At 44.3% G+C, this 12,687-nt stretch overlaps 1 protein-coding gene across 5 annotated transcripts in view; it reads left to right on the top strand.

Moving 5' to 3' along the window:
• The window catches only part of RPTOR (regulatory associated protein of MTOR complex 1), a 151,658-nt gene that overhangs the window by 30,587 nt on the left and 108,384 nt on the right, over window positions 1-12,687 (top strand). For all 5 annotated transcript variants that reach the window (XM_074922467.1, XM_074922466.1, XM_074922465.1 and 2 more), the window contains exon 4: window positions 12,347-12,505. In XM_074922467.1, coding sequence (XP_074778568.1) covers window positions 12,347-12,505 — 159 coding nt within the window. The remainder of the gene's footprint in view (window positions 1-12,346; window positions 12,506-12,687) is intronic.

The raw sequence follows: 12,687 nt of genomic DNA, 5'->3' as shown, positions 1-12,687 counted from the left end.
CGAGGCAGCGTCTCCTCGGAGAGGTTTATCCCTTCCGTTAGCTCTGGCTGCCCCTGCCGAGGCTGTAGTGGGGGAGCAAAGCTGAATCCTGAAGCCGTGATTAAAAGCTCCCTGGGCAGGTAACGGGACGGACTGGCTGGGCTGGCTCTGCCCCCGGGCCCTGGCCAACATCTCCCACGAAGAACCTCAGCGTGTGTCTTACGTGCTTGGAGCCTTTCTGAGCTGGAGCCTTGGTGCTCTGCTGTCCTGCACACGTTGTTCTTCCAGGAGTTTACAAACGCTGAAAAGTTTAAAGTGGTTCGAAGAAGCGATTGAACGGTGGTGTGCTTGTGACAAGGCTTGGTTAAGCTGTGTGTGTCTGTTCTTTTGCTCTAAACGTGTCAGTGGACGTTTTCATTGTAGTTTACCTACTTCTAGTGTCGGAAGAGATAATAGCAAGCCATGAGAAAATGGCTAAACCGTAATTGGTTCTCATTTGACAGGCCACCGTTATGTACAGCTTCTGTATCCTTTCTCCTGGCAGGGAATCCTAGCCCTCATGTGAAAGCCATTGCACACCTGAAAAAACCCAAACGCACCATCTTGGAGATGTAGGTGTTTGCTGGGTGTCTGCAGGGACAAAACGCTCTTGGGATTTTTTTTGCTTTCCTAACGATCGCGAACTCCGTACTTGGCTTTTACGCCTGCTGCTGTTTATGTGGAACAGCTCCTTGCACTCCCAAGATCTTGCTTCTGAGTGCTGGCGTGGAGCTCAGGGCTGATTGTGTAACATCAGGATGGTGTTTCTTCTTGCACAACGTTTGAATGCGTCTGTACTGGGTATCGCCTTCTGCACTGCTGAAACACTCCCGATCGCAGGGCCTGCCTGCAGGAGTTCGGGGTGACCCTCAGTCATCACCAGACTGCCGTATTTCTGCTCATCCCCTTTCCAGGAGTATTTATGGATGTGTTGGGTGATTGAGGCTACAAAACTGATCCCCTTGGAACTTCACGGTGACTTCTCTCCACAGACAAAATTAATGATTCTCCCCCCACCCACCAGTTTTATAAGCAAGTCTTTATATATGGACTTTCCTCCAAATCTTGTGTTAAGGTCTTGCTAAATGTCTTCTGGGAATCAAAATGGGTTTATATCAAAAAGATACTTTCTCTCATCTCCACGCTCTTTGATTTCTTTAAAAAACTCGTAAGAGTTTGATTAAAAAAAGAGTATGGCTTCTGATTATAGATGCTAAATGGACTCTTCCCCGAGGTGTTTATTCATGTTTCTGTTTGTTTATTATTCCTACCAGTGTGCTCAGCACAGATGTCAGACTGCTCTGGATTTCCTCTGGATTCATTAAAAAAATTATGTCACGCTTACTGCTTTCATGTTTACTGATACCCAGGCAGTTTTAAATTTGGGTCACTCTCTACAGTCAAGGTCAGTAATTCAATACTTGAGTTAGTTTAGTTTACTCTTTGTGTTCCGAGGCTCCTGGAGATGCGGTGGGGAGGGGGAGGCTCTGGTGACCTCGGGGCTGGGAACTGGTTGCCGCTGCTGATGGCCGGGTCAGCTCGGTGCCTGCGAGCTCTCTGCCTCCAGCAAGTTAAACCTTATCGTCCGCTTTGCACAGCGTGGAACTCCTGGCCACTGGGAGCAGCTGCTCAGGCTGTGCATCACCTTCCTCCGCGTTCTTACGCCGGTCCCTGTGTATCTTGTAACTTCTTTTAACTCTCTGGAACCCACCTTACAGATATAATCGAAGATTTTTGTGTTGGTGGTTGAAATACTGATCTGAATGTTGATTCATCTAAAGTGGTTTTAATACCAAAACTGAAAATAGCAGTCAGTCTTAAATCTTGCTTACATTTTGTGAGAGAATAACTTTTATTTGGAAACCTTCCTAAGGAGAAGAAAACTCTGAGGCTCGAAGAAACAACGGCCACCCCTCAACCAAATGAGCCCCAAAGCATAGCGATGCCTGGCAGCCACAGCGAGCGGGCAGTTCTTACCCTGTGTTCCTCAGCCTTGGGCTGCAGCAGACCAGAGCAAATCTTTAAAGCCCAGCCAAACCTCAGCTCTACGTTTTTGTATTTTTTTCCAGCTAGACAGAGGAAATCAGAAGGGTGTTTAGGAAACTGAATCCAGTGTTTGCTGGATATACAGTGTACTATTTCCTCATAGAAATTCACTTACAGCTTGTAAATATTTATAAATATAAAAAAATGTGTTGTGGTCTGTACTCATCGCAGTTTACTTACTGGATGCAGAGTGTTACCCAGCGCAGGATAACAGAGCCGGGTCGTACGGCCCCTGCACACGCTCGTGTGAGTCTGTCAGAGGTTACTTGTGGTTTATCTGATCTTTGGGTAACCACCCAAATTCCGTCTGTATATGAGCTTGTCGTCTGCGTTTTGGAGCTTTTAAGTTTTTTGTCTTCTTTCTGCTCAGCATGAAAAAGTTCCCTAACAAAAGGGCTGGTGGTGATCGCAAAGAATTTCTGAATGTTCAGAGAATAAATCTGATGTGACCTTTTGAGAAATGGAAACAAGGGTGAATTTGAGCATCCAGTCAAGAACAATAAAATCGAAGTTCCAGTCCTTATAAGGACAAAAAAGATGACACAAATCACTGAGCTGCCTTTCTACTGCACTAGAATATGATTTAAAGTTTTTGAGAAGCTTACTGAAATTTTTTGACCCTATTTTTTTATTTTCCTGCATGTCATTGCAAGATGACTTCATAGAATGATTTAAAAATAAATAAATAAAATTATGGTAACGCTTCTCTTCTAATTTCTCTTCTAATTTATCTAAGCTCTTTCTATTGTACTTTAATTTGTTAATGTCCAAGTATAAATGCTGCTGTTGCCATGCTGCTGCTTTATTAAGTGAAGATTAGTGTTTTAAAACAACAGAAGCTTATCTGTGTGGGGTATAGTTAAAATGCCCTATCTTAATTTGGCTTATTGCAAGTAATAGCTATTTTAGTCTTTTTCCTGAAGTTTTTTTATAATAATTTAAAAAATGTCTTTGAAATCACTTAAGCCAGGATTTTCCAGGACTTTGTCGCCTCGGTGAGTGGAGATCTGAAAGAGAATTCCTTGCCATGCAAAAACCAATGGAGGTTTTGTTCTCAGAGCTGGTTTTTCCGGGCTGTGGCCGGGCCCTGCAGCAGGTCGTGGTGTGGGGATCCAGGCTGGCCGGGTCCTGCCTCAGCTGCTGGCGAGAGGAAACGCGTGACTCAGATGTACGTAGAAGTTATTATCTCTATTTCTGTGGGTGCCACTGCAGGTAACTTCTCTTTCAGCTCATCTGCTGTATATTTATGCCGTCCTTAGGAAGAGTTTTCTGTTTAAAGTCTTTTAATAAGCTCTCAGAAGGGCTGATGGTAACAAATGTTCCCACCCCGTCGCTGTAAAAATCCAGTGCTCTGTAAGAGTTGGGCTTTTTTTTTTTTTTGAAGGTTTTGTTGAGCCAATTTGTTATCCTGTATTACTAACGGGATAGTTAGTGCTCTGTGGTACTGCTGGTGTGGTAAGTAAAACCTAGAGCAACGCTGAAAGATGAGAATTGCTTTTTCCTGTACCGTAATTCAGAATCAGACTTTAATATACTGGTCACTCAATTAAAAAGGACTTATTTGAGTTTTTACTACCATAGCTATTTTATTATAGGCTGTGAAGGTCACAGGATATGAAAGCACAAAGGTTTTCATTGTGTAGTTCAGCTGGTGTGTATCTCATTCAGTGCTGAGCATCGTGTGAAAACACTGTAAATGGGCGTTGTTGCTCCTTCATCGATCCTTGTTATCAAATACAAGTATAGAAACGAAAGCAGTGGGACATGGAGATGTTTTGATTTCATCAAAAGTTAAATTGCAGCAACTGGAATAATGATGATACATTGAGGTAGTCTTTACGGTGAATAGTTCTAAAATAGTAAAAGAGAGGAGATACTCCTCATCTCTCCTCTTTGCCGCTTTTGTAGCGGAGATGCAGCTTGGCAGAGTTCTTATGCAAGGATGAAAATCAAGACAGGAGCACATGCTTGTAGGTGTGGTGTAGGTTTAAGTTTCTCCAGTAATCTCCGTAATCTCCAGTGTTTTCTCCATAATTCTTTTTCCTACACATGCCCCCATTCTTGGGCCTTTTGATTTTCTGAATGGTTACGTTCCTCAAAATTTCTATTTAAATGTGTTGAGCTAAATAAAAGAACTGTAACACCAGCCTCTGAATGAGTTATGTTTTGCTCGGGAAGAGCACTGCCATCGTCTTGGCAATGTTCTTTTCCATTGTTTTGTGTATTTACAGTGTGTTGAATAGTATAAAAAAAAGAAGTAAAACATCAATGATGATGTTTCGCAGTGTGGCATAACATGGTCATCCAGTTACATGTCTGTGAAACTGTTTGACATATATATGCTTATTGTATACGTCTAAGCCAGAGTTTGTTCCAGACATTCAGAGGAACATGTTGCATCAAACTGGCAGTTGCCCCATAAAAGATGGACTCTGAGTTAATTCAATTTTATCTTTTTCACTTTAAGGAAAACTCAATCTAGGGTTTTTACTGTTCATCATTAATAGATCTTCAGACATCTGAGAAACACCTCCGTCTGCAGGTCGGGGGTTTTTTTTATTCTTTGGATACAAGATCCTGCTCTGGCTTCCCCTGCTGCGGGAGGCGTTGTTGACAGAGCTGTGTTGGCACTGGGTGCCGCACAGCCCGCCCCGCCAGCGCGCTGCTCCCCGTGGCACCGGGGGAGGATGTGGCCCTGCGCTCAGCTGCCGGGTGGTTTGTGCAGCTGCAGGCCTGGGGACTTGCTGAGATTCTCGTCCGTGACGAGGAGGTGGCAGTCAGCCGCTCGGGACCGCAGAGACTGGAGCGGTGTATCACCCCCGGAGCACCCTGCCCGCCGCCGGGTCGTTCTCGTGTCTGCTGGAGCCATCACCGGTTACGGTGCCGCTTCGTCGGGGCGGAGCGGAGGGAAGCAGCGTGGGTCTGCTTCCTCCCAGGGCCCTTCACCCCGGACCGCTGGCATGGCCTTGATGGTGTTCTCAACGTTTAACCTTTAACAGCCAGTTCAACAGAACTGGCTACAGAAGTTCTGTCACAATTTCCCCATCGTTTCAGAACCTGCTGTTCGTTCTCCTTTCCCCGTTTTTTCCCCTGGTGTTCTGCTCCCTCCTTCCTCACAGGCCACACTGGCTCAACGGACTCGTGGATCAGCGATTTTGAGCAGTGACCTTGATCCCTTGAGCAGTAGCAGAGGGGTTTGTGTGCTGGGCTGGAGGCTCCGGGACGCCACAGCCACGAGGTGGAATGAAACCTGCACATCTTTGGCCCTTGAAACTGCTGGTTTCATTGCTCTTGTTTTTCAGTAACTTATGTCTTCACAAGGCTTTTTATATTTCTGTTTTTCAAATTTGGGCATTGTTCCAAAAAAACACTCTCTTGGAATAATTAGATTGCTTTGGTTCCTTTTAATTAAATCACGTTAAGTAGGCTGTCTGCGTGCGTGGCAAAGTCTTGGGTTTAATGTATTTTCTGCATTTGGAAACTGGGATTCAAATCTGATCCAAGTCACAGTGCAGCAGCTGCACGACATCCTGTGATGTCCCATTTACGTAGAGGTTCACCTTGAACGGCAGAGTTGCTTTGGAGAATAAAGCAGAAAAGATTATAAATCATTACAAGGAGGAATTAGCCTATGTTAGGAAAAAAATGATGATAATGATAAGGGAAATGCAGCACTCGCTGCCTTGCAAGGCTTTTGGGCACTGCCACCGAGAGGCTTTAGCACAGGTTAGGTGGCCAGTTGTCAGGAAGGATGCGGGTGGAATTGATTCTGCATCAGGATACTTGGGATGGGGCTGGATTACTTCATGAAATCCAACCCAGCCCTGTTTTCTGAGATTATACGGACTAAGTGCCGAGATGGCAGGGTGCAGAACAGGAAAGCGTTCGGTTCCTTGTACGTATCCTGCACGGGAACTGACGCTTCTATAGTGAGCTTGAAAAACTCAAACACTACAATCATACTGATTTTATTTTATTTATTTTACCTGTAGCAGTAACTCTGAAACGGGTTTTTCTTGCTTTGCGTGTGGTATTTTGCATGTGCGATTCTTTGCCACCCAATAGCTGCTTAAAAAAAAAAAAAAGCAACTTCAGCTAAATAAAGCTTTGATAAAGCTTTAAATGAGCTAAATAAAGCTCATTATAAATTCTGGGCAGGATCATGCTCATGGCTTCTTCTGTAAGGAGGTGTAAAAGAGAGTTTCAGGATAAAATACTGAATGTTGGAGCAATTTCTTTTGTTGGTAACTTAGGAACACAACTTTAGGTGGTGAACGGAGCAGCAGCTCAAGAAGAGCAGAGCAGCCGTAGCAGAGCCGCTCCTCTTTGGGGAATCTTCTCCCTGACAGCGTGTCCGACCGTAAGGGTGATTCTGATCCCTTTGAGGAGAGACAGGAAGGGAGAGGAGGGCAGATATGAGCGGAAGGAGAGCTGGGATTTCGTGGAGAGCTTCCTTAGTCCTTACACAGTGAATCTGAAGCCATTCCATGCTCTTTGCCAGCGTAATTTTACCCCCTGGCCACTTCTCTCTCGAGTGGTTTCTTGCTGGTGCCCTGTGGCCCCACCCAGTCTTGTAGGGTGTAATCTGCAAAACGCTGTCTGCGGGGCTCAAATCCTGCTCAGGCAAGTTATGTCTGAGAATTTCTTAACTTTTAAACGCAAACCTCTGACCTTGTGCATTTGATGCCTTTTCTCCACTCAGGTGAGCAGGGTTTTATCCTCTTCACCTTCTTTACAGCCGTACACACGAGTTAATGTCCCTTTGTAGCAACTGAGGAGATCGTTGGAGTAGCTGCGTTCTTCAACCCGCACTCACCAAAGGCACCTCAGTACCATCGAGTTACTAGGGAAAGCAGTTTGGAGATCACATGCCAATATGAATTGTAAAAAATGAAGTGTTAATTTATTTTTATGGGAGCTATGCCCATCGGGTTCAGTAAGGTATCTTGGGGATAAAGGTGAGTGACTTCAGGCTTTTGTTATGCCGAGTGAAAAGAGGCCAATATTGTAAATAGCAAAGGTTATGAATGCCAACAGATAAATTTTTCATATAGTTCATATCTGCTGTGCTAGGTGTTGCTAGTTTGGCATGGAATCACACACACACTGCGGTCTAAGTCTTGTGGAGTCTTTCTGGAACCAAGGCTGAGGTTTTAGGTTGCAGGAAAATGAAAGATCAAGCCCTGAGTTTTATGACTTTGCTGGGAAAATAGGTTTATCCTTTTATTTTTCTGAGGGGGAAAAAGTTTAATCTCCCTGATGAAAATGCCGTAGTGCCCCAGCATGTTCCTGTCGCCCTGCTGGGCTGGCGAGTGCCAGCGAGGAGGGAAACCAGGCCTGGCTTCCAGAACTCTTCTCCCTGTTGGCCATTAATGGTTGAGCAACATCAGCAACTTAAAGCACTTACCCTTAAATTGTCACCTTTAGCACTCTGCAGCTCTTCCTTTTTATAGGACCTAATCCTGGGGTGAGTTTCCTGGACTCAGCACCTGGCAGGGTTGAGCACAGCACAGTTTGGAAGGCGGGTCGCGGGTCGGGTTCTGGTTTCTCAGCTGAGAGCAGAAGCACTCGGCCGCAGAATCGCTGAGCTGCTGCAGCCCCCGCTCTTGTGAGCGTGGCTCGGGGATAGCCGGGGGGGCTGCAACTTGGACTTTCCCTCGTTGTTTGATTTATGTTTTGGCCCCATTAAAGTGAAAGAAAAAACCCTGTAATTAGGTGAAGTTCCCAAAGCAGAGCCGTTAATTTAAGCACAAAATCCACGGAACTGTGGGAATTAGTTTATGCAACCAACACTACTGACATTTCCCAGTGGGATAGAATTGGCTTTTCCCCTCCAGACAGCCTCATCTTGGAGAGGTTGCTGCTATCACCTGCTAATCAGTAAACATGTGGGTGTTTTATTTATCCTTTGAAAGAACTTAAATCCCTCACAAAACAAATGGGACAATGCTTGGGCTTTATTGCTGCTGCTTGTTGTGTTGTGTTTGAGCCCTGGTGCCGCCCCTCTAGCCAGGCTGGGTCACTCAGCTGTACCTCTGCTTTATTTGCCCCCTGCCAGTTTCCCCCAGTGTTCCCAGACCTGCTAATCACACTGGTAGTGCCAGCCCGGCGCTGCTGCACCAGCTCCCTCGTCCTGATGAAAAGGGTGCGGAGCCGGTGCAGGTCCTGACAGTTTTCAAACCAGATATAGCCAGAATGCTGCTTTCATCTTGAATGAGGAAAGGATACGGTTTTGATCGATCACATCGTCAGAGAATCCCTGTTTTCCTCTCATAAAAATGATTGCTTTGATTTTATGATAGGAAATTTGGAAATAGTTTGAAAAGTATTTCGGAGAGTGTGTCAGTAGGCGACCAGCATAACTGCTTTAGAGCAAAACTGTCTCACTTCTTAAATTTCAGCATTGAGCCTGGTTAATGTTAACATCCACAGCAAAACCATCTTTCTAATGCACTTGGTGTTTAGCCCAAAGTGTCTTCTCTTCCTGTTCTGGGTGCCAGAACTCCTGTTTAGTGAAACACCGACTTCCAGCAGCTCTGTCAGTACAATGTTTTGTCAGTCCAGAAATTTGTGTCATACTGAAAATTGAAATGCCTTAAAAATTAACATAGTACCTGCATTTTTAAACAAGTATATAGGCAAAAAGGTTGGATAAACCAATGAGTGTTTCATAGAAGTGTGGCAATATTACATAAACAAGCAAAACTTTCAATTTTGCCTGCGTGAGTAGAATAATGAGGACAGCCTGGATCAGGCTGCCACAAAGTTATTGCTTCTGACAGGAACTCTTCAGTGAGACACTGAGGTGATCAGAAAATCAAATTCACACCAGAAAGCCAGCTGACATCACCGTCAGCAATTTCATGCTTGTCCATCAGGGCGCTCCGGTCGGGGTTTTTGACAGCTCTGATGCTGCGATTGCAACATCAGCTGGGCGTCCTCTGCAGAGGAATCGAAGTCTAGATTGTCTTGTCTGATAATTGCGTCAGGAAGCAAAGGCTCCATGCCAAACACCAGAAAATATCTGCCGTCAACACAGAACAGAAGGCAGGGAAAGCAGCGTGGCTCTCGGATGCTGTAACAGTCGGGAGCGGGTCAATAGCTCATAAAAACGAAGGGAAAACAAAACATAAACCGTGTTGGGTGTCTGTGACTTCAACAGAAGTTGATGAGTTTAAGCCCAGCTGACCTTTTGAGGGTTTCGGTTGGGCTCTCTGTTACCTTTTGTACTAACTTCTGCTTGAAAGCATCTGTTCGGAGGTGGAAGGGATACAGCACTTTGCCGGGGAAGACAAATGAATAATGACGGAAGGAAATACGGGAGGGTGGCAGAAGGAAGCTATTCATCAGAAGGGTAGTGATGCTAAAACACAAAGTGTTCATATGAGAACTAAAACTGTGTTTAAAAAAAAATGCTTCCTCGTCCTGTGAAAGGTGAAGTTGTGGAATTGGGTGAATCCTCTCGGGCCGCAGCTCCTCGGGTGTCAGCTGTGTTAATCGTGGGGACACTAGAGCTGGCCAGCGGTCGGGTGCTCTCTGGCCCCGGGTAGGAGTGGCAGCCCATGGCTTAACAAGGGGTTTATTGCTGTTTACGGTCTTCTCAAAGACCTTCAGTTTCTGTCGTCGTGTTCCGGAAGGAGACCTTCTTTGTTTTTAACAGGTATTAAAAATAGCACCCTGTCCCACAGAGCATCACGTAAACCAGCGAGCTCCTCTCCCCACACAACACCCCCTACCCCAATCAGGTGAACAAGCCCTGAACATTTCTTGTAATCACTGTACTGGTATTTTTTGCATACCGATGAAAAGGGTCTTGAAGGTATTTTTTAGGGAAAAAAAAAAAAAAAGAAAAAAGAGACCACCTGGTCTAGTTGATTACTCAGATACTGTTTCTTGTCATGTGTGCGTGACTGATGTGTGATAAACTCACGCCTGAAAGTCCTGAGCTGACAGGTAGGACCAGGACTTGTCTGCATCTTCCCAGGCTCCCTCCTCTCCTTTTCATCCTTCTCAGCCTTGTGTTTCTCGATGCGCAAATGATATTTTACAGTTTGGATCTTCAGATCTACAGGCTTCAGTTTTAGAGTATGAATTCACCTCCGTTAATTGCGAGCTGTATTTAATATTTATGCTAAAAGGACGTGAGGAGTGTTCGAATGAGCATGTTCTCCTTTGGAAAAAAGGAGCTGAAAAATTACCAACCGCTCTGGTTGCAGCATCTTGTAAAGATGCCAGCAGGCAGAACGTGATTTAAGGTGCACATTTTTGCAAATCAGCGCCTTCGTAACAACACTGAAAGGAGAGAGAAAGAGGTGTGGGAGGATCCGTGTTAAGATTAATATAGCCTCTTATCTTTACTTAGTGCGGAAGTTCCCAGAAAGGATGAGTGTGTCAGATCACTGGTTCTTTCTTAATATTTTTTTTTTCTCCTTTTGCTTGCTTTTCTTTGTTGTTGTCCTTATGTAAACGATGCCATTCATTGTATCCCTCTTGCCTGTTGGCTTGAGACGGTGAATATTAATTGAGCAGCATGATACCTGTTTTTCAAGCCTTGCAGATAAGCAAACCATTTTTATATTAAAGTGCTTCATCCTCTTTTGCTATGATATTTTAAGACTCTCTTATCTTTGCCTGTCATAGAAGAAAACCTAAAAAGCCCAAACTTCTGAGACCTTGGCTTGATTTATAAACGGGCTTTCAATAGCAGATTTTTGTAGAGGTGTGCACATGGTCGTCCTGCTCTTAAACTCGGTTCTTTATTTCAATACATAGGCTTTAATTTTTTTAAGCCATTGTGGTTCTGGATTCTTAGTCTCTTTGCAGTTCTGGAGAAGAGAGGAAGAAAGAGGCTTTTGTCCTTCAAAGGACAGTTGAAAGACTTTTTTATTATTTGGCCTTGCTTTAAAAAGGCACTTTTGAGTATTACAAACTAGCTACTACATAGGCATCTTGAATTTAGCCGAGCAAAAATGTTTGTGAAGTATTGGTGGTTTTTTTAATGGTTTGTTTTTTTCTCAAACACAGAAATGTGCTCTGGTTTACATGATTGTAGAGCTGGGAATGGTAGTGGAGTGTCCACAACCGATGTTGTGATGATATTGAATATAAAATATTTCCAGAAGCGACAGTTGATTGCCAAGAGCTCTCAATCAGTTTTCCCTCTTTTTACCCAGCTGTGTGAATGTCAAATTCCTGGGACTTTTGTGCACTTTTATCTTGACAATGGTGTTACCTTAAAGTGTAAGCTGTTTGAGGTGAGGTTATGAAATACATTCATAACCCTTCTTTAGGGGGGGGTGCAGTCCAGTCTGGTGTAACCTGGTGTCTGATCTTAACCGCCAATAGTTAATAAGTTGATTTAAAAGTGTGTTAATGTTATGCTAGATTGCTTTGATTTATTTTTTCCTGTTTTTATCTGTCACTGAACGTTGAATAAAATTGTCGTGTACTTGCTGAGTTCAAAGGAAACTCGTTAACTGAAAAGGAGTCTGTACATAGTATGGCTGCAGAAGTTGGCCAAGTTTCTTTCTGAAGACAAACTTTTTGCCATAAAATTTTTCACTGTCTGCTGTGGGTCCATCTAGAAAGGACAAGACTCCATCCAGGTTTAACATGCTTGCAGAGGTGTTGGCCAGGTTTCTTTTATATCTGTCTTATTAATAAAAGGGGAACTAACTAGTTGGGGCGTAGGAGGAGGATGAGGCTGCTGCTGTTCTCATTCCATGAAGGACAGATACCTGAACCTCTCTACCCTTCAGTGTTGGATTTTCATTCCTTTTACAGCTTGAAGCAAGAGCTGTGTCCCTTTTCCAGATGGGAGGGAAGGAACATTTCAGAATGAGATGTGATGTTTACAGAATTATCTGTTTTATACAATTTTCTGTCTTTAAGAGGGAATTTTATCCCGTTGGAAATGTACAGGGTATGAATTGGAGGAGTTAGGAAATTGTGCAGGGTTATTCTTGAGGCTGGCTAATGTTGGAAACATATCTGACCTTTCCAAGGCTTTTTGAATGTTACTAATCCCCGAGTGAAATGGATCGGGGTTCAGGGATGGGATAAACTCAGTCAAACCTGTGCTGGTACTGTTTGTGTGTGCACAGTCCCACACACCAGTAGCAGACACATTTTGTTTATTCAGCTCTACAGTAAATATTTTGTGGGTTTTTTTTTTCCCAACATAACCAATTTAGAGACATGCTTCTATCTTAACTAGGTGCCTGCGTTTTAAAGAGTTTTGGTTTTGCACTTAAAATGATTCTCTTACGTTTTATGTTACTAGGCCAGGTACAAGCAGAGTCTGGATCCTACGGTGGATGAGGTTAAGAAGCTGTGTACGTCCCTGCGTCGGAACGCCAAGGAGGAGCGGGTACTTTTCCACTACAACGGACACGGCGTCCCCAGGCCAACCGTAAACGGGGAGATCTGGGTCTTCAATAAGGTGCGTCCCTGCGAAGCGCCGCTGAGCAGCTGAACCTTTTTCCCTGCTGTGTAAATTACCGAAGCGTTCTCTTAGAGAAAACTGGATTTCCAGGGTTTCGGATGTGTTCACGGGTGTTTGTCTGGCTCCCTGCTGACAGCTGTTTGCTTTCTTCATGTTCCTGAAGTTCTGTGAGACCAAGT

The sequence above is a fragment of the Athene noctua genome, chromosome 18, assembly GCF_965140245.1.
Source record: "Athene noctua chromosome 18, bAthNoc1.hap1.1, whole genome shotgun sequence".
Lineage (NCBI taxonomy): Eukaryota > Metazoa > Chordata > Aves > Strigiformes > Strigidae > Athene > Athene noctua.
The sequence above is the reverse complement of the archived record's forward strand: the minus strand, read 5'-3'. Positions and strand labels throughout refer to the sequence as shown.